Source organism: Pristis pectinata, chromosome 18 (assembly GCF_009764475.1).
Source record: "Pristis pectinata isolate sPriPec2 chromosome 18, sPriPec2.1.pri, whole genome shotgun sequence".
Taxonomy (NCBI): domain Eukaryota; kingdom Metazoa; phylum Chordata; class Chondrichthyes; order Rhinopristiformes; family Pristidae; genus Pristis; species Pristis pectinata.
The window spans coordinates 5589560-5612159 of record NC_067422.1 but is presented as its reverse complement, the minus strand read 5'-3'; the positions used below and the strand labels follow the sequence as shown (position 1 = coordinate 5612159).

At 39.2% G+C, this 22600-nt stretch overlaps 1 protein-coding gene across 1 annotated transcript in view; it reads right to left on the bottom strand.

The window, feature by feature from the left end:
• pitpnc1a (phosphatidylinositol transfer protein cytoplasmic 1a) overlaps positions 1-22600 on the bottom strand; it is a 295902-nt gene that overhangs the window by 69151 nt on the left and 204151 nt on the right. Inside the window, exons 3-4 of the mRNA XM_052033186.1 lie at positions 13945-14033; positions 8500-8507 (exon numbers count right to left, since the gene is read on the bottom strand). Coding sequence (XP_051889146.1) covers positions 8500-8507; positions 13945-14033 — 97 coding nt within the window. The remainder of the gene's footprint in view (positions 1-8499; positions 8508-13944; positions 14034-22600) is intronic.

Below are 22600 nucleotides of genomic sequence, written 5' to 3'. Positions count from 1 at the left end.
TCATTGTTTCCTTCCATAGAATGAGTGGCTTGTTAACTGAAATATTATTTATGATGGGAACAGGGCAGTGTGTCCCATGACTGGAAATTGCCCATTGACCATGGTATGCTAGATTGGAGGACAGGCAGAATGCTTACCATGTTTTCCTATAGTCAGAACTAGAGTAAGTACTAAACCGTCAGACAACCTGCTAAAACATCCATGTCATTAACAACAGTTAAATCTGTATAACACTTCCGTTTAGTCTAAAAACTGTAGATTCTGGAAATCTGAAAAACTGAAAATGCTGGAAATACTCACTGGGTAAGGGAGAACCTTGCTGCCTGACCCAACGAGTCTTTCCATCATCTTCTGTTTACATTTCAACACTTTTGTTGATCTCTACTGCCCTGAAGCTGTTTGACATGGGTGGTTGAGCTACCCAAAACTGGGTCAGAATACTCAGATAGATCCCTGCAGCATTTTTGATGATTTACTACCCTGATGATCCACTGAGGAATCTCTGAAACCTCCAGCCGCTGCCATCCTGATTTCTACCCCAGAATTAAAAACCCTCCATCCCACGTAAAAACTAAATTACCAGAAAAAATACAGATCTTTATAATTTCCAGCTTCCAAATGATCATCATACAAAAGGAAAAGCATTATATTAAGGACATATTTTTGAAAAGTTTGGCACACAATATCATGGTTTAAATTTGCTTAGGACTTGAAGATTTTGAACTTATATGACCACCTCTGCCTAACTGTATCATTACAGTAAATGTTCATTTTGTGACGGGCAAGATCAAGTCACACCCATCCCAAAACAAAACAAATTAATTCTCCCAATTTGACATTAAATGAAACCATTGCTTGTATCAGAGTGAAAAAGGGGAATTTCAATCCTTTACATTAGATCTGAAAGGCAAATAGATTTGACTACCTGATCTGCATTGAAACCAGGTTACTTTCAAAGAATATATAACTGGGAAGGTCAATGTGGTACTTAGAATAAAATACTAATTTAGTAGTACGATTTTGCTTTAAAATTATGAGTAGCAACATTAAGAAAAACAGAAAATTGTGATAAAATATTTACTTCAAATTTGCTTTTGCTGAAATACCTTACAGTTTCCCACTGTTATAATTTTATAGATTTTAAAAATATTTCACCAGTAGATGTAACTGAATAATATACCATTGCCTGGAAATTGGATTTTATCGTACCCATTTCTGTGTGCCGTGTGATTCAACTTCAATAAAAAATATGCGGGGACTTATGCAGGCAAATCTGATGCAGCAAATTGTGCAGGCTCCACAAGGTTCATGATTTGGCTTCCACGTCCGTCATATATTGTTTGCCTATGCTCCATTCATGCAGAAGCAAGTTTTCAGAGTTTGAGGTCTGCTTCAGCACGTTGAAATCTGGAGTCTGCCTGAGGTGGGTCTCAAGGAACGAACTTACCCAGCTCTCTCCTGTCTCTTTCCACCACAAACCCCATTTGTACTACCAGTCCCCAATTTATGACGCACACTTATGTACAGATCTCTTAACACTCCCATCAATCAATCAAGCAATGCAACCACCAGTCTCCCACCTCCACCCCCCACAAAACCCAAATGCCTACTGACAGCTCTTCACCACTGGTCAGTTGACCTGACCTCCACAAACTACCAATCTCCTGACATGTGCCAACAGCCCCTTCTCCCCAAATCATTTCCCAGGCATTCAGTTTACTGACCTGATCTCTCCAACTATTTGTTACATACCTGCCTTGCTTTCCCCCCCACCCCCCACCATCACATCCCCCACCAGCTGACACTTAGCCTGATTCCTTTATCAATCTTCCACCATGCACTATCTTTCCAATCCCAGCCTATATCCTATAACCCATCTGCTACTCATGCTGGACCAAGCCCTACCCTGACCATCCCAGGCCTACTCTTGATCTGTTGATTCTGATGATCCTGACTCAAATCCCACTGATGATGGTCGAATCCCACAGATATACCTGATTTCACACAACCTAATCAGCTGTTTAACACACATAAACAGGCACCATTCAATCATTAGGCACATATCCTTCAGCACTCCAAACTCAGAAGAGTATACTTTAACATTGCCAATGCCACATATTTCAGCATTAAAAAGGGATTTTTCAGATCCTTTTCCTTTGCTTATTGATTATTGTTCTTTTATCAGAACATTCTGCAAACTCTAAAAATTACACGCATGTGTTGAGTTATCATAGCCAGACATTCATTATGATTGAGACTGGAGCACATTTCTCATTATTTTATGTGAGAATGATTATTCCAGAATAGCAAAATACTTTTATTTAAACCTTACTGTTTTATTTGGCTGTGACTGCATTGGTTGCATCTGAGTCAGAAGATTGTGGGTTCAAATCATGAAAAGAGATGTAGATGCTGAGAATTTTCTCAGATTGTTCTCTTTCCTCCTTACCTACTCCATCTCTGTTTTCAGGAATGATTCAATATTATTCCCTCATGCCTCTGTTAACAAGCCACTGCAGAGACCCGAGCACAAATTCAGACTGATACTCCACTGCATCAATTCCCATATCAATTCTCTTTCAAGTAGACGCAAAAGATGCTGTGGTACCATTTCAAAGAAATACTGGTAATTAATGCATTTTCCCTTGCAGAAACTTGTACCCATCCTTCAAAAGCTATACAGAGTTTGGGATATTCAGAATTGCTTATATTTGCATAAAGTTTTACAATTTCATAAAATACACAATTCTAGTTTTGCAAGAATTATTTTCACTATTTTACAGAAAAGTCCAAATTAAAAAAAGATGGACATTCAATGGCAGTTTCATCTAAATAAGTTTTGGAAACATATTTTACATTTGCCTAAAAGTAACCAACAACAATTAGTACATCTAGAATTTACCAACTTAATAACCACCATCCTTGGGTTGGTATTTTTTGATTTCAGTGCAGAGAATGGAATGGGTGCAGAGGCATGAAATATATAGATACTGTATACAGCAGATCAATTAACATTCATAAATTTTTTGTGAATCATGAAATAAAACAGAACAAATAGAAATCAATAGATGTGTTGTATTAACAGCATATTTGTTTCTGCAAGTGTTGCCGACTACTACCTTTAGCAAATGAGCCTAGTTTTGAAGTGTAATGTTGGAGGTTGTACTCATGAGATTGAACATAATTCTTGAAAACTGTTTGGAAATAACCTGAAATCCTGCTGAAGTGATTAATTTGGCTGGTTTCCTGAATGATCACTAAAACTAACTAATCAGTAGGCTGCAGTGTGTACAATGGATTCAATCACTCTTGCGGTGCAATTCACAGTGTTGCAGCCACTAACTGGTGACTAAGTAGCTGCTTAGCCTTTCTTCACCAAGCAGTGAACTTTCGAGAAATTATATTGCTGCTTTTACTTTGATCCATTTGGTGCAGTCAACCTAAAGATCTCACTGCTCAATTCTTTAAAGGCAATGGTCAATGCTTATTAATGCCAGCGTTCTTCATCTGAATCCTGAACTCCTAACCACTAGTATTGTGGGCGTGCCTTCACCGGAAGGACTGCAGCAGTTCAAGACAGTGGTTCACCACTACCTTCTCAAGGTCATTTAGGGATGGCAATAAATGCTGGCCTTGCCAGTGACACCCAGCTCCCAAAAAAAAACAAATAGAAAAATCCATTCACAGTCTCAGAAGCTGAATAAATTGAAAGTAACAAGAGAGCAGCCACCCGGTTGTCGTGAGATAAGAATGGACCCACTCTGAAATGTCTGCAGTGGCCTCCAAGGCTTCAACAACATCAGGCAGGAGGGTTAGTTGTTGCTGTAGTAATAAGAGATAACTGGAGGTCTATGTTAAGGCAGTGAAATACTATGTGATGAGACTTGGTCATGAGACCCTGAACATTCCTTCAGGGTGAAGCAGAAATTCACTTATATTTCTTGCAATTTAGTGTGATGCATTTGGTGCTCATGATGTGGTTTCCTCTGCGTTGGAAAAAAGAAATGCAGATTGGGTGGCCGCTTTGCAGCACTCCTCTGTTCAATCTGCAAGGGTGACCATGAGCTTTCAGTTGTCTGTGACTTTAGTTCTCCATCCCATTTCCACTTTGACTTATCAGTCTTTGGTCTCTTGTAATGATCCAGGGAAGCCAAATGTAAGCTCAAAGAACAGCATCTCATCTTCAGTCTCGACATGTAACAGCCCTCAAGAGTCAACATTCAATTCAACAACCTTTCTTCTGTGTATAGAAATGTTCTCTTTTATTTCACATTTCCAGCACCCACAGTGTTCTGTATCTCACAGTTCCAACATTGTTTTTTGTTTGGTCTCTCCCTTTCCTTCGTCTTCATCTATCTCCCTCTATTTACACCTCCTCCTGGCAGCTCAGCTGCACTTAACAAGTCTTCATCACTCTCTCCCAGCTGGCATTAACACCTTCTGTGTCATTTGTCTCTCTTATCTCCATCCTTTCACAGACATAGAACATAGAAACGTACAGCACAGGAACAGGCCCTTCGCTCCACCATGATGACAAATTAAACTATTCCCATCTGCCAGCACATAGTCTGTAATCCTCTATTCCTGGTCTGCTCATCTATCTGTATAAATGCCTCTTACATGTTGCTTTCATATCTGCTTCTACCACTTCCCTTGGCAGCCCATTCCAAGCAGCGACCACTCTTTGTGTAAAATGTTTGCCTTGCAAATCTTCTTTAAACTTTCCTCCTCTCACCTATGCCCATTAGTATTTGAAATTTCCATTCTGGGAGAAAAATTCTGACTATCAACCCTATCTATGCCTCTCATAAATTTAAATACTTCTTTAAGTCATCCCTCAGTCTCCCAAGCTCCAGAGAAATCAATCCAAGTTTGTCCAACCTCTCCTTATAGCTAATGCACTCTGGTCTAGGCAACATCCCGGTGAAACTCTTCTGCATCCTCTCCAAAGCCTCTGCATCCTTCTAAAACTGTGGCAGCCAGAACTGCACACAGTATTCCAAATGTGGCCTAAGCAAAGTTTTATACAACTGCAACATGATTTCCCAACTTTTATACTCAATGCCCTGACCGATGAAGGCAAGTATGTCAGTATACCTTATTTACCACCCTATCCACTTGTGTTGCCACTTTCTGGGAGTTGTACATCAGTGCTCCTCAGGGTTCTGCCATTTACTGTATACTTTCCTCTTGCATTTGTCCTCCCAAAATACAGCACCTCACACTTGTCCTGATTAAACTCCATCTGCCATTTCTCCACCCAAATTTCCAACTGATCCATATCCTGCTATATCCTTTGACAACCTTCCTCACTCTCCACAACTCCACCAATTTTCATGTCAACTGCAAAGCTACTAATCCCACCACCTACATATTTTCATTGGAATCATTTGTATTACAAACAAAGATCTTCCCTTTGTTCCCTCAACACCTCTCCCTTCTCTTTAATTTAAAACATGTTTGATTTCTAACTTTTTGTAGTTCTGATTAAAGATTATTGACCTGAAACTTTAATAGATTCTCTCTCCACAAATGCTTCCTGGCCTGCTGAATATTTAAAGTATTTTTTTTGTTTTATTTCAAATTTCCAGCATCTGCAGTTTTTTAGCTCTTCAGTTAACTCAGAATTAGAAACAGAATCAGAAACAGGTTTATTATCACTGACTTATATGTCATAAAATTTGTTGTTTTGCAACAGCAGTACAGTGCAAAGACATGAAATTATTATACATTATAAAATAAATAAATAGTGCAAAAAAAGGAATAACAAAGTAATGTTCACAAGTTCATGGATCATTAAGAAATCTGATAGCAGAGTGAAAGAAGCTGTTCCTAAATCGTTGAGTGTGGGTCTTCAGGCTCCTGTACCTCCTCCCTGATGGTAGTAACCTGAAGGGGGCATGTCCTGGATGGTGAGGGTCCTTATTAATGGATGTCACCTTCTTGAGGCATTGCCTCTTGAAGATGTCCTCAATGGCAGGGAGGGTTTTGCCCATGATGGAGCTGGCTGAGTTTACAACCCTCTGCAGCCTCCTGCGATCCTGCACATTGGAGCCTCCATACCAGGCAGTGATACAACCAGTCAGAATGCTCTCCACTGTACATCTGTAGAAATTTCCTCATACCAAATCTCCTCAAACTCCTGATGAAGTAAAGCCACTAGTGTGCCTTCTTCACGATTACATCAATGTAATGTTGACACCCAGGAACTTGAAGATGTTCACCCCTTCCACCGCTGACCCCTCAATGAGGACTGGTGTGTGTTCTCCCGACTTCCTCTTCCTGAAGTCCACAATCAATTCCTTGGTCTTGCTGATGTTGAGTGTGAGGTTTTTGTTGTGACACCTCTCAACCAGCCAATCTATCTCACTCCTGTATGCCTCCTCATCGCCATCTGAGATTCTACCAACAACAGTGGTGTCATTGGCGAATTTATAAATGGCATTTGAGCTATGCTTAGCTACACAGTCATGAGTGTAGAGAGAGTAGAGTAGTGGGCTGAGCACGCATCCTTGAAGTATGCCCGTATTGATTGTTAGTGAGGAGGAGACATTCTTACCAATCCCCACTGACTGCGGTTTCCTGATAAGGAAGTTGAGGATCCAGTTGCAGAGGGAGGTACAGAGGCCCAGGTTTTGAAGCTTGTTGATTAATACTGAGGGGATGATGTAGTGCCAAGCTGTAATCAATAAACAGCAGCGTGATGTAGGTTTGCTGTTGTCTAGGTGCTCCAAAGCAGAGTGGAGAGCCAGTGAGATTGCATCCACTGTAGACCTGTTGTGCAGTAGGCAAATTGCAGCAGGTCCAGGTCCTTGCTCAGGCAGAGATTAATTCCAGCCATAACCAACCTCTCAAAGCACTTGATCATAGTAAATGTGAGTGCTACCAGGTGATGAGGCAGTTCATGCTGCTCTTCTTGGGCACCCCATTGCCCATTACACTCCAGTAGGTCAGGGAGGTGAGACCAATCTCAACTTCTCCACCATTATCTCAGCTGGCACCAGCTGTCTCATTACAGACTAGGAATCAATTTGGGCAGTCCTGTTCTCTGTCGTTTAATTTAGTCCCACAGCAGATGGGTCATTTACAAAAACAGAAGAAGCATGGTAGCCCACAATAAAGGAAAACGAGAAGTTGCTGAAAAAGATCTTGCTTTGGAATAAACAGAAAACACAGATGATTCTGCCAATTGATTTTTATACCAGACACGAGTTTAATTAAACCATCTGTTTTCTTGGATAGGTGGATATCATGTAGCTTTGACTCAAAAGTCAATTTCCAGACACTTAACAATTTTTTATGTTCCAACGTACCCACCAATGGTGACAACAAAACCAGAAAAGCCCTTTTTTTAATATCAAGGTTCATGATATTCAAATAAGACAAATCAGTGAATTAGAGATATAAAGGAAAAGAGACAGGGTTAGTTAGATGTCAGGCTGGATTGCCAAAGTGTAGCTGGAAATGGCCTAAAGGCTGTAGCTTGGACAATCCTGTTAAAGACAATTCACTCGCCCTTGGAAACTGATGAAAGGGTGGAGAAAACTGGTAACCTACAAGAGGGCTGTCAGATATGGCAAAAATGGTAACTGTTCTTTGAAAATATGAAGAAAATTAATTAAGGGCGGCACAGTAGTGTAGCAGTTAGTGTAAAACTATTACAGCGCCAGTGATCAGGGTTCATTTCCCACTGCTGTCTGTAAGAAGTTTATACATTCTCCCCGTGACTGCGTGGGTTTCCTCTGGGTGTTCCGGTTTCCTCCCACATTCCAAAGATGTATGGGCTAGTACGTTAACGTGGATGTAATTGGGGGGCACAGGCTTGTTGGGCCGGAAAGGCCTATAACCGTGCTGTATAAAGTTTTTAACGTTTTTAACTAAGATACAATTTAACAGTACTGAGCAATTATAAGTGAAAATTGAGCACAACTGTTGTCCAGTTTGTCCTCTACATAGAAGCATATCTGTTGGCACTTCAGATAGTGTCAACATAATGATGTGATCTGTTTTATATCTAAGCACATAATGACTGAAGATCATTCCAGTAGCCAAAAAAAAGTAAGACAAGCTTGGTAAGACAATACTTCCAATTTATTAATTCCTGAATGAGATACAGTTCTTTTGTCAAATAGCTTGTCCAAGTGGTCATTTATTCAAATATTTGGATAGTTTTGGTAAACTGTACAATTCTGAGGACTGAAGCCATATGTAGTGCTATTACCACCGTCCCAATTCATACCACAGATCTGTTAATTCAACAAGGATAAGACACATCTAAAGTCTTTCTGACTTGAATATTTCAGTTCTTCACTATGTGAGCTGCTAGAGGGACTTACAAGTTTGCTGATCAGCATTTCAGTTCTGGTCCTCAAATAAATCAGAATCAGACTCAATGCATGCAATAACAAACTGACCACTTCTTAGCAGTTTTACATTTTAAATAAAGAATTTCACAGCTCAGCTACTAAATGAAAGTAAAATAATTCATGGAGTACTTACTGTGTATTCTGTACCACGTCCCCAACAATAAAAGGGCACAAAAAGAGAAAGATAAAGAAATGCAATAAATATGGATAGCATGAATTTATTATTCACAATATACAATATTTTCAAGAAGTATAAACTGAGTATTAAAAGCTAGTGTAAGTACAATAAGTTTATCCCAATGAGTACAGCAATCCAAAATATAATTAAAACTATCATGTTAAACCGTCACGTTATACTGTTTTATTTTGTTATTGTTTCTATGAGCATGATCAAACCTTCCGTTTTGATTGATCATAACATAGAAAATGGATTCAGAAAATTCTCTGTATGGTGAGTAATAAGTTACGCAATATCCTATATTTAGTCCCTTTCATTCAACTTTTTGCTTTCTTTTGTATCAGTGCACAGTTTTTCTGGGTCATTTGCCAATTATAGCTAAGGATGAAAATGGACAACCTAATTCCAGGTATCTGATGGTATAACTACGTGATAGTAGTCAAAAAATGCACCAGAAAAACTCTAAGGTCATTTGCCTTCAGATTTCTGCTCCTGCAAAAAAAAGAGCAATTTAGACTGAGAATTTAGCAATACAGGGGTAACTTGAGGGGTTTGTGGAACCCATGTGTATCACTCCATGGCTAAATGTACTGAAGCTGCTGTCCAAGTTCTGATCTTGGAAAATCAGATTAAAGGTACTAATACTTTGTACATTCTGCATCCATTAGACTTCACTTTCAAGAAATGCCCTCACCTAATCCCAAAATAGTAGAAATCAAAATGTTATATCAAGAATAGTGATAGCAATGGTGTCTATTATTATCTGTCTGAAATCCAATAAAATGCTCAAAAGACCAATAAGTAACTGCAATAAAAATGGTAATTGAATTCTGAAGTAATCATGAATAAAACATAACAGATTCACTAATGGCTGAGAACTTCTCCAAAGGCTGAAAATGCTTTGTTTTCATGTTGCACTCTCAAATGAAGAAGGAAAAAGATTGATTTAGTGCCACAACCTGACTTTATTTTAGCATATATTCCACTTCTGCAACATGATGAAAATGCTGCTATTCATTTTCCTTTGAGTTAGTAGGTTAAACTTACTTTTGTTTGACTAACCTATGCTGATCATAATGCCGAGGAGAACCTTTTTAGAATGGCCGCATGGTCTAGCAATACACAGGCTATAATAATTTCAATGAAAGGTGTCTCCCCTGATATTAATTCACCTCCTCTCTGCTCCTAGGGTCAAAAGTTCAGCTGAGCTATTTCCCACGTACTTATTGTTTGAAGGTAAAAAAGTATCCAATGTGACAGTACTTCCAGCTTATTACTATAAGATAGGCCACCCACAACTGAGTTTTGACAACTAATTGGCATTCAATGTTTGTATACCTCCAGTGTATATTAAGATTATACAAGAATTTACTTTGATAACTTCTTATGGAGGAGATCCTTGGAAGGCAAATATACTGCCGCATACCTACCTTCTTTCAATAAGATGATATTATAAAGATCAGCTCTTATGCATAAAATATTAAAGTAATGATAAGATCTTACTTTTAAATAAAAGTTGAAATTACATTCAATATTTAAAGACATGACTCAAATCTAAAGAGTATCCCCTCTCTGGTGTTGGAATACTTTTACTTTCAACCACATTGGGCCAAAATATGACTTTATCAATGTATCCAAACCTCTTACAAAAACGCTGACAGATCTGGGCCACTTTCTCATTTTCTAACAACCCAGTCTCCAATAAGCAATGCATAGCCACCTGTAAGAAGCTGTTCAGGTTTGTGACGGGCACTTTGAAGAGCTGAAAACTGAAATTATGTTTAACTTGATGCAAGTGCTGATCTGGGTAAGGCCTTCCGTGAGCAATGAATTGCTACATGTTACATCCATCTTCTCACAGTTTCCCAGTTCTTGATGCTTTTGCTCCATCTACAGTATAACTGCACTGGAGTGCCCAGGATGACAGTAATCCTCATCTGTTTATTTCTTAAACTACTTTCTGTAATCTTGTTCCTATCTCATTTCCCTCAGGCTTAGCAAGTCAAAGTCCCTTCTATGATTGACTTTAGATGACATGACAAGTCAAAGCACTAATAGTGGTAAATGATTTTTTCCATACATTATTATTTTTCATTTTGATTGGGAAACAGCTGAAATTCCAAATCTTAAAAGTAATGTATGGGTTTGTGCCCATGAGACCAGAGATCAATTTAACTGTAGTCACAAAAAAGACCTTTCACTCATTTTCATCCAGCTGAGTTCATATAGATACCAATTTTCACATCACAGCAGGAATTCTGAATGGGAAGTGAAGGTCAAAAGGCTCTGCGATCTCTCTCAAACACAAGGCACAATCCATATCATTTTCTTCTCAATCCTTTTAAAAACAAACAACCCCATCTTGCACCTACTGATCAGTTACATACTCATTACCTACTCATGGTCTTTCCCAGATGATCCCACTAATCCTAATTGAAATTCTCCTGAACCTTTGCTTTCATCAGATATTTGCATTGCTGTTTGGTATCTGCTGCTCACAAATGGCTCAATATTTTTTGGTCTCCCTCCCAAAGGTACATAGAATTCTTAATCCCTTTCATCTCTTTTCATTCCTTGTTGTCTAATGGCTTTTGATTGCCAGCTGCTGCCTGTGTGAAGAAATGAGAATGTTAAGGGTGTTAGGAATAATGTGATGTCTCCCAATAACTGAAACCACTGTGTCAGCTAATTAGCACAATGTCAATTACAGTGTTCAGCACACAACATTCGTTACACACCTTCAAGGTGACAAGATATATTTGAATGTGCTACAGGCTATGAGAAAAGAATTAAAACTAAATATCAAAATGTTGCAGAATCAACTACAAATAAATGACCAGACAGACTCTCAATGAGGAAACTGAACAAAATTACCCAGGGACCATGAAATAATTGCTTCAGGAAAGCTTCTATGATAACAGTAAGTGTATATCAAAATTGTATCTAGTAACATTAATCTAGAACTACCTCTAAGATCTCACAAATGAAATCAATTCATGGGTGCCATTGTAACCCAGGCATGCTGTATCTTTTCAGTTTTTAGGAGAATGAGTTTTACAGCTGACAGAAGATGACTTGCTTCAAAAATAAAAAGATGTGGAGACCAGTGAAAGGAGAATAAAGAGGTAGTGATGGACAATTGAATGACCTTCAAAAATGGGGCCAAATACCACCTAAAATGAACTACAGTTTACAATTAATTCCTAAATAAGGACAATGCATGGCAAACCAATAATAAAAATCTCATTGTTTTACATACCTTTAGGTAAATAAACTGTCCATAGCTCATGCTCTAGAGCAATGAATACTGATTAAAGCACATTACTAATATTCCCAGATGAAGCTAATAACAAACAGTGTGCTTTTGAAAAATTATTTTTCCTCTTCTTTGGTCCATCAATGAATGGCATGTGCTACTGTTGTGTAACATCAAAGACAGTAAAGTGTTAAGTCTTATATAATCTCAGCATTTGGGTTTAGAAGTGGCACTTGGAAATGGTAGCTTAGTAACTGGAACAGTTTGCTCCATCATCTCAGTAAAGGCAGTCTCTTTTTGCTCTGCAATAATTTGCATGACAATTATGTGAAGACAGGCATTGGTAAGTGAATGCTTTTCCAAGATTTATAAAATGCTTTTCTGTGAAATTATGCTAACAAAAGCAATAAATCTCACAAAACGTATACAGACTTTGTGGGCTGGATTGCCTTGGCTGATGGGCAGCATATGTTTCACGGGAGGCCAGAATGTATGGAATGAGTGAGAAAGGGTCTTCTATCCATCTAATATATCCTGTTGTTTAAGTCATTCAAGTTCTTTACATCACTTTCTGCCCTTGCCTGATATCTAGACTTTAATAAAGATCCTTTTTCTTTTGTAATCGTCCAGTTCTTTCTTTCGGGTGGTTGAGTTCTAATGGTAGATCTCCAACGTCTGATCCAAACTGACATTGTTCATTCCAGAGCAAAAAAATAAACTGCTGGAGGAACTCAGCAGTTCAAGAAGCATCCGTGCAGGCAAAGGGATGGTTGACGTTTTGGGTCGAGACCCTTTGTCAGGACTAAGACTGTAGAGGGAAGAAAGCCAGTGAGGTGATGGGGTGAAACAGAGGCTGTGGTAGGTGATAGGTAGAAATTAACGGGGGGGTGGGGGATGATGGACAGATGGAGCCAGATGGGGGGGGGGAGGGAAGCACTGAAACAGTGGCTAGTAGTGATAGGTGGTAACCTAAAAAAGGTAAGAGATAGGCGGGAGAAAGGCTGGTGAAACTGAAAGGAGCTTAGAGTAAAGCCAATAGTCTGTGATTGCTGATTGGATGTTAGGGAGGGAGGTGATAGAGAAACACAGGCCTGCAATTGGCAGTTGGGAGAATGTAGATAGGTCAGGTTATCGATTTTGAGGGGTGCTGAGTAGCAGGAGTGGCAGGAGCGGGTTGGGGGAGGGGTTAGGGACAGGAGAGATGGGAGGTCATTAGAGGGAGGTGGGTTTGAATGATACATAGGTGGATGGGTGGGAGATTGGGTAGAGCCTTAGGGTTGTGGGGATTAGTGTGATGGTGGGTAGGAGGGATGAGAGGCAGCCAGAGTTAAAGGGGACATGCCAAACTAGGACCTGCTCAGGGTGGCTCCTTAAAATAACATCACTGCAAAGAAAGCAGTCATATTAAGCCCAGTTGAGTCCTCAAAGACAGGGGTACTTTGGAATAATGGGGCCTAGTTTATCCCAGCTATGCTTGCACAAGTTAGAATCATGTCAGGAATAGTTTAGTCAAATTTATGGACTGAAATAATTTGTCCTGCAAAACCTTATAATCACATTTCACTCCAGGAAAATCAGTTTTCATCTCTGTAGCACTGAAAAGGACAGTGAATTATTAGACAATTCTGTTTTGCTTCCTATATTTACAGTACTACACATGAGCTACACTGTCCCATTTTCTTGGTAAACGAATGAGAAACTTTCATCCCTATGCACAATAAATTGTATGCATTTTAGAAACTGAGGTACATATGGAAATTTCTAGAAATTTTAACCTGACAGTGTTTGCCAACCTTTCCTGGCCCTAAATATTTAATTCTCTATCTGCTTCTCAAGTCCTCTCCTAGTTTTCCAATCTTCTTTCTTTTGTGTCTGACTTCTCAGGTCTTTACCTGCCTGCTTTCATTTTTCTTTCTGTTCTCTGGCTGCTTTCTCTATCCCGTTACCAGCTCCTTGCCATGTGTGCCTACTATTAACTCTTCCTCAATTCCTTAGCAGCTCTCCAGGCAACAGCGAACCACTTGGGTTACTCAGGTGGGAAAGGCATTTACAATTCAGTTCGGACGATGTCATGTGAACAACCTCACTGTTCATGATAAAACCTTATGCTACATTGCACATTAAGTAACTGTGCTAAATCTTACCTGTGATAGTGTACGGATAATAATTCCAAGCTTTCTCTGTGACGTAAAAGATCCTCGGAACCACTGCTCTAGCCCAGCTAGGAAGCTTGCTATAAATAAAACAAGATTTGTTAAAAATAAATAAGAATATGATTATATTAATAAAGTTGATTCTATCCAACAAATGACGAGAAACAGATAGGGAGAACATGCTCGTGAAATGACCTGTATTATTAAGTGACATCCTGTAATAGGTATCTCTTTATTACCTGTTGTTATTCCTACACGTTTCTTCCTGTTATATTAACCAATTCTCCAATGTTCTTGGTTCAAACTGAAAGCACCAATGGTGCTTAGATTCAATACTGCTATTTATTAAACCACTACTAAGGATCTATGGTGGATCAAATTATTGAATCAGGATCAATATTCAATGAACTGAAATGCTCAGAAGAGAAATGATCAACACAACAGAGAAAACAAGAAGGGATTAGAAGGGCAAAAATCTAAAATCATTTCGCCTTTAGATCTAATTAAAATTGTGATGAAATATACAGTTCAGCATTTGCAAAGCATAATCTGTAAAATTCATGATTTTTTTCTCTTTTTATTTTTTGTACAAAAATAAATGGTGGTTATAATGAGGCTTATATTGTATTTACAGAATTATCAATGTATATTGTCGCGCTGTGAGCCAGCTCAGTATGATGTATTACCTGGGACAGAGCTCTTTGAAGCAGTCCCATTCCGGGCCCACAGGTGCTGAGTCAGGATATGAAAAATGCTACTTTGCATTCTGTACACAAATTATCCACAGCACTCTCCACTCTACTGAGAGAATAAGGTTGTTGATTAGATGAGGAAAAAGACCAGCAAAACCAATTACACAGATGATCTTCCTCTTACAGTAACAACCTTTTTTTACCAGGATGCTGCCCGGATTGGAGAGCATGTCTTATGAGGATAGGTTGAGCGAGCTCGGGCTTTTCTCTTTGGAGAGAAGGAGGATGAGAGGTGACTTGATAGAGGTGTACAAAATGATAAGAGGCATAGATCGAGTGGACAGTCAGAGACTTTTTCCCAGGACAGAAATGGCTAACATGAGGGGACATAATTTTAAGATGATTGGAGGAAGGTATAAGGGGGATGTCAGGGGTAAGTTCTTTTACACAGAGAGTGGTGGGTGCGTGGAACGCACTGCCAGCAGAGGTTGTGGGGGTAAATACATTAGGGACATTTAAGAGACTCTTAGATAGACACATGAGTGATAGAAAAATAGGGGGCTATGTGGGAGGGAAGGGTTAGATAGATCTTAGAGCAGGATAAAATGTCGGTACAACATTGTAGGCCGAAGGGCCTGTACTGTGCTGTAGTGTTCTATGTTCTAACCTATATATATATATATATATATATATATATATATGTGTGTGTGTGTGTGTGTGTGTGTGTGTGTGTGTGTGTGTGTGTGTATATACACACACACACATACTTAACACTCTATGGCACCACAATAGCTTGGATATAGACTGGTCTCTGCTGCCATTTGGTTTATAAGATGAAGATAGAGGAGGGGGGTTAAGGAGAGACATGGGCATTGGAAAAAGCAGTCTGCTATTTCCTCTGCTTTCCCAATCCTGGAGTATTAGGAAGTACTGGATGATTTGAGCAAAATCTGGATGGGCGAGTTGTACACCAGGCATATTTGAGTATGTGAAATAAAAAAAAATGCTGGAAATACTCAACAGGTTAAGCAGCATCTGTGGAAGAGAAACAGAGTGAATGTTTCAGGTTGGAGAAGGGTCTCTTCCCACAGAGGCAGCCTGACCTGCTGAGTATTTCCAGCATTTTCTGTTTTTATTTTACATACACAAATGGGAAAAATGGAAATGTGAAGCAAATGTACAATTAGTATTGCACTATTAATTATACACAGAGAGGATGAAAGTCAATGTCCAATAAACACATTTGCCTTATGAACTTCCAACAATGTTATCAGCATGCATAAAACTATAATTTCTAATGATTTCAACTGGTTTCTTTTTGAAAGGTTCACTAATGAACTGATGGGTCAGCATAATGATAACATTTAGGAAAAACAGGGAATGATTGGCAAATGTTTCAAAATTATAGTCTCACTTTTGATTTTGCAGGCAGGCCAGATGGCTATGTTATGCTAAGAAAACAAGTGAGTAGATTTACTGATCTAGCTTTAGGTATTGGTATTGGTTTATTATTGACTACCAATTTGCTTTAATTTCCTCCAGATCCTAAAACAATTCAAGTGTTTTAAGCAACTTAAAGACACCGTTTCCAAAGCACCTTCTATTCTATTATATTTGGTTATGTCTTTCATTTCATAGACTATTTCTAAAGGTAAACTGAATGCTAAATCTGCAATAATTTTAATAAGGCATTGATTTAATATGAATTTTGAGAGGAAGATCAATGCGGTTTGACCAAGGAGAAGGACATGGATGGTGGTGAGATTAGGGAGGGGCATGTTGATATTCCAAGGCATGTCAATATTAAGGAGGAGAAAGTGTTGGGACTTTTGAATAATGTTAAGGTACACAAATCCACAGGACCTGAAGGGATCTATCCCAGGTTACTGAGGGAAACAAGGGAGGAGATTGTTGAAGCCTTGATAGAGATCTTTGTATCCTCCTTAGCTATGGGTAAGGTGCCAGAATACTGAAGAATAGCCAGTATTGTCCCTTTGTTTAAAAAGGGACAAACCAGGAAGTGATTGGATGGTGAACCTTACATCAGTGGTAGGGAAATTACTGGAGAAGATTCTTAGAGATGGGATTTACTCGCATTTGGAAAAGACATGAACTTATTAGAGATAGTCAGCATGGCTTTGTGTGGGGGAGGTCTTGTCTCACAAATTTGATTGAGTTTTTTTGAGGAAGTGACAAGGATAATTGATGAGGAAAAGCCTGTGTATGTTGTCAACATGGACCTTAGTAAAGCATTTGACAAGGTCCCTCATGGCACGCTGGTCCATATGATTGAGTCATGTAGGATCTATAGCAAGTTGGTAAATTGGATCCAAAGCTGACTTGATCATAGAAGATAGAGGGTGATGGTGGGTGTTTCTCTGCCTGGAGGTTTGTGAACTGTGGTGTTCCACAGGGATAAGTGCTGGGACCTCTGTTGTTTGTGATATATATTAATGATTGGTATGGAAATGTAGGTGGTCTGATTAATAAATATGCAGATGACACAAACATTAGTGGAGCTGTCAAAGGATACAGGATATAGATCAGTTAGAAATTTGGGCAGAGAAATGGTAAAAGGAGTTTAATCAGGACAAGTGTGAGGTGTTGAATTTTGGGAGGTCAAATGCAAAAGGAAAGTATCCAGTAAATGGCAGGACCCTTCGGAAGGCTGATGTCCAGAGGGATCTTGGGATGCAAGTGCATAGCTCCCTGAAAGTGGATAGGGTGGTAAAGAAGGTGTACAGCATGTTTGCCTTCATCACTCGGGGCATTGAGTATAAAAGTTGGGAAGTCTTATTATGGCTGTATAAACTTTTAGTTGGGCCACATTTGGAGTATTGTGCACACTTCTGATCACCACACTAAAGGATGTGGAGGTTTTGCAGAGGGTGCAGAAGAGTTTCACCAGGATATTGTCCTGATTGGAGTGTATCAGCTGGAAGGAGAGGTTGGACAAACTTGGATTGTTTTCTCTGGAGTGTTGGAGGCTGAGGGGTGACGTGATAGAAGCTTATAAAACTATGAGAGACGTAGATAGGGTAGATAGACAGAGTCTTTTTCCCTAGGGTGGAAATGCCAAATACTAGAGGGCATAGGTTTAAGGTGAGGGGGGGAACATTTAAAGGAGATTTGCAAGGCAATTTTTTTTTACACAGAGTGTGGTAAGTGCCTGGAACATTCTGCCAGGGAAGACGGTAGAAGCAGATACAATAGCAACACTTAAGAGGCATTTAGACAAACACATGAACCCAGGCAAGAAATAAAGGGATACAGACCATGTGCAGACTGATTTAATTAGTTTAGTTTGGCATCATAGTCAGTGAAGACGTGGTGGGCCGAAGGGCCAAATCTTGTGCTATACTTTTCTATGTTCTATGAGATGAGGAGGTTGGTATTTGGACTAACTGTTTTTTGAGTCCCAGTACAAGTACAAACTGCAGTTTCTCAAGCAGTTACAAAGAATTATAATTAACACCCTTTTCTTTTTTTGTTTTGTTTCCTACTCTGACTTGAAAGTAGTAACGAATATTTTCTCAACTCTCATGTGGTTAAGATGATAATTGCCAACAATATTTACAAGGAGTGCTGCTTGCAGATAACCTGCTGTCAAATCTATTTCAATATCACTGTTGATTGAGTTATGTGGTTCATCTGCACAAAACAAAGGTAAGAGATAATGCCTTAAACTGTTAGAATTCACTAAATTTCCATCAATAATTGATTTATTTATCTTGGAATTGCCTGTGGATATTACCTTGCCTCTGTTTTTTCTACCTGTTCCCATTCTCTACATATATGAATTAAAATAAAGCATCTGACAAATAGCAAATGATGTCATTCAGCCTTAAGTCAGTCTCTTTCTATCATGTGCCCATGATCTGAGAAGAAATAGGCCTACTCTTTCTGTCGAGGTAAGTTTTATTACTGCAAGGGCCAGTCTTTCACTGCTGTAGCACAGGTGCACTATCATCTGTTCCTTTACACACTCCAGCTTATCCCCTCCACATGGCTTGAGATCAGATTTTGTCACTGTCAGTTCCTTCCTTCAGGTCGCTCAGAATTGAATTTTTCCTAAGTAAGGGTGGCCAATTTTATTTATTTTCAAGACTTCCAGTGATGTAATTATACATTATTAAACTGAGGGAAGGTGAACACACAACATGGTTTCCTGACAATATTGTGCATGATTTATTTTTAGAGGTGGTGAAAACATTTTTCCATTTCTGCTCACTTCAATTCCCCACCCCCACACTTCTCTTCAATTAAATAATGCATCTGTAGGCTGCTCCTGAATCAGCTATTAATAGATATTTAAGATTGATGTGATACAACTTGTCCTTGAGTCTGCCCTCCTTCCATATGGGGATGTGTTGCCCAGATGAATTCCACCACTGTAGAATTACATGAAAATCTTTTACCTTAACATTTCATGGTATTAGTACTCCAATTTATAATAGGACTGAGTTGCCTTTTTCTAAATGTGTTAAAGATAATTCTTTAGCTGATAGGCAAGACACTGAATGAGATGATAACACAGTTTACTTTTAATATCTTGTTTTGACTTCACCTCAGTTATATACTTCAGACAGAACATGTAGTGATAATTTACATTATCACCTGAATATTTTTCTGGGGTTTTATTTTAAGGCTGTTTGCTGCAACATCCTTCAACTAAAAAGATGCTATATGTTCAGGAAAACTCGAATGCTTTAAGAATCACTCGAGACCCAGGGCTTTAACAAGCATCAAAGGTTTATTGTTTATCACTGGTGGAGAGGAGTTGTGTGCATGGTCCAGACAACTTCTCTGTGGAACAAAGGAAAATGTCAATCATTATACCTTTTTCTGGTTCATCCTCACTGGCTAAAGACCAATAATAATAACAATTGATTACATGCGTTACATGCATACCCAACCAGGTGTCTAATAACGTGTAAGGAGACGGTTTAACCATGTTATGGCCATATGATAGACAGCTCTAGCTCACCCCATGATGCTTACTAGTCATTCTGTTCACTGTCTCTGACCCAGAACAATGGCCCCTGTATTCAGTCACTTTGTGTATCCAGCTTGAACTGTCTCAGTACTGATAAGCAGAGGTCCAACTAGTTAGTTCGGTCTATGAGACCGCATAAATGGGATGTAGTCAAGTCCCACAGTACTAGTCAGTTCTCCATTCTGTAACATGGTATGTGACTATTCTCCATTTTATAACATTTCTACTTACGTATTTCTACAAAGAGTCATAGCACACAGAAACAGGCCCTTTGGCCCAACTCATCCATGCCAACCAAGATGCTCATCTAAGCAAGTCCCATTTGCCCGAGTTTGGCCCATATCCGTCTGAACCTTTCCTGTCTACTTTTGCGATGTTGCTTTCACCCTGGCCACTTCTAATACTATATACTGCTGCGATTAAGATTTTCTCTGACATGTTCACAGCAAAAGCCAATTTTTACTAGCAGAATGAGTCACCTATAAATGGAATGGGACAGTGTGCATGGGTCTAATGTTTATTCCTTAATTATTGCACATCCCCCAAAGATCACAGTTTCTTTACCATGTCAAAGGATGATATACAACCCACTATCAGACTGTTATTTTTAGGCTAAAGCAAACATATATCATTAATTACAAATAGCAAATAAAATACATTTAATTTGGTCCATTAAGTGTGCTTCGCACAGTCATGGGCTAGAAAATCATTCATACAAATGAAAGAAGAGTGCTATGTATTTGTAAATTGTGTATCATAGCTCAAGACACTGAACGTGAGTGAAATCGAGAAATGTTAGTAGAGTTTTGATGAGGCAAAGAACGTAAAGGGGAGTCTGCAAGTGTGACAGGATGACACAGGAAGAATAAATGCAGTGTCATTGACTCAGACCACCTGGCAAAAGATGCAGCACATAGTTACACAGTTTAAAGTACATCACAAAAGGAAGCCATGAACCTTTAGTTGGTGATGCAGCACACTGGCACATCAAAGAAAACAGTAGTTTAAAGGTATATTCAGAAACAATCTGTATTAAAACACAAATAGGACAGATAGCATGGATAAGATTAAAAAAGTAATAAAAAATTTAGCTTAAAGGCTAAATTTGTATTTAATTGGAGGTTAGAATCAAAGTAATAGAGTCTTACAGCACAGGACCTATAGCCCAACATGTCCACCCATTTATACTTCTTCAAAAGGGGAAAGAAGAAAATTTCTCAGAAAAAAAAGGCAACTTTCTCTGGGCATGAAAATCCAGTGTGAATTTACTGCTAAACATCAAATAGCAGTACCCCTCTCCCAAGAGCTCAATGACTGATAATTCCTTTGTCACACAGCAAAAGGCCAGAGTCTCCAAAAAATGAGCTGTTAATTCATCGATTAACTGCTAACACACTATTATCACACTACAACTTCATCCAGAGGCAGTACTTCCAGCATTGCACAATACTTCATTTCACAACACTTCATGACAACAGCATTGCAATTCACTTGTCCCAGCATTCACCTTTTCTAATGAAAGGTTATCAAGGAAAATGGATCAATGGCAGATAATGGAGTTGAGGTACAATCAGCCAAGGTCTAACTTAATGGTGGAACGGCACTGAGGAGCTGAATATACTTTCCTGTCCACCAACCAGCAGGTTGTTTCTTTGTAATGGCATAAATGTATTCTATACTCATGTATATCTTCCCACTAAAACTTGTAAACAAACCACTCAGACTGAACAATACCAGTGATGCTACTTTTGCACAGCAGAATGAGAATTGGTAAAGGCTACTTATGAATGATGGTGATTTTGTGTGCAAAGTTATTATCTGAACTTGTAAACAGTATTATTCTGCTCCATGATCTGCTTCCTGATAATGTCTCTTTGTCTTACTAATTTGATATGATGCAGGAAAATAAAATAACACGATAGACCACGCAAGAAATAGATAACACAATAATGGATAGACAGAGTCTGATTAGGAGAAGTCAGCATGGATTTGTGTGTGGAAAGTCGTGCTTGACAAACCTTCTAGAGTTTTTTGAAGAGGTAACCAAAAAGGTAGATGAGGGTAGGGCAGTGGATTTTATCTATTTGGACTTTAGCAAGGCCTTTTAGAAGGTCCCACATGGTAGGCTCGTCAGGAAGGTTAGCTCCCGTGGAATCCAGGGAGAGCTAGTTAGGTGGATTCAAAATTGGCTCAGAGGTAGGAAGTTGAAGGTTGTTTCTCGGAATGGAGGCTAGTGACTAGTGGTGTGCCACAGGGGTTGGTGTTGGGACCCTTGTTATTCGTTATTTATATAAATGATTTGGATGTGAATGCACAGGGCTTGATCAGTAAGTTTGCAGATGACACAAAATTAGGACGTGTTGTTGATAGTGAAGCAGGTTACAATGGATTATGGAGGGATCTTGATCAGTTAGGGAAGTGGGCCGAGGTGTGGCAATGGATTTCAATACAGATAAGTGTGAGGTGATGCATTTTGGAAAGTCAAACCAGCATAGGACTTATACTATGAATGGTAGGGTACTCGGGAGTGTAATAGAACAAAGGGAGCTAGGAGTACAAGTGCATAGTTTGTTGAAAGCAGTGTCACAGGTAGACAGGATGGTGAAAAAGGTGTTTAGCAGACTGGCCTTCATCAGTCAGGGCACTGGGTATTGGAGTTGGACTTTATGTTGCAGTTGTATAAGTAGTTGGTGAGGCTGCACTTGGAGCACTGTGTACAGTTTTGGTCGCCCTGTTATAGGAAAGATGTGGTTAAAATGGAAAGAATGCAGAGAAGATTTACGAGGATGTCACCAGGACTCGAGGGCCTGAGTTGTAGGGAGAGGTTGGTCAGTCTAGGTCTTTATTCCTTGGAGTGTAGGAGAATGAGGGGTGATTTTACAGAGGTTTATAAAATCATGAGGGACATAGATAAGGTGGACGGTAGCAGTCTCTTCCCCAGAGTAGAGGAGTCCAAAAC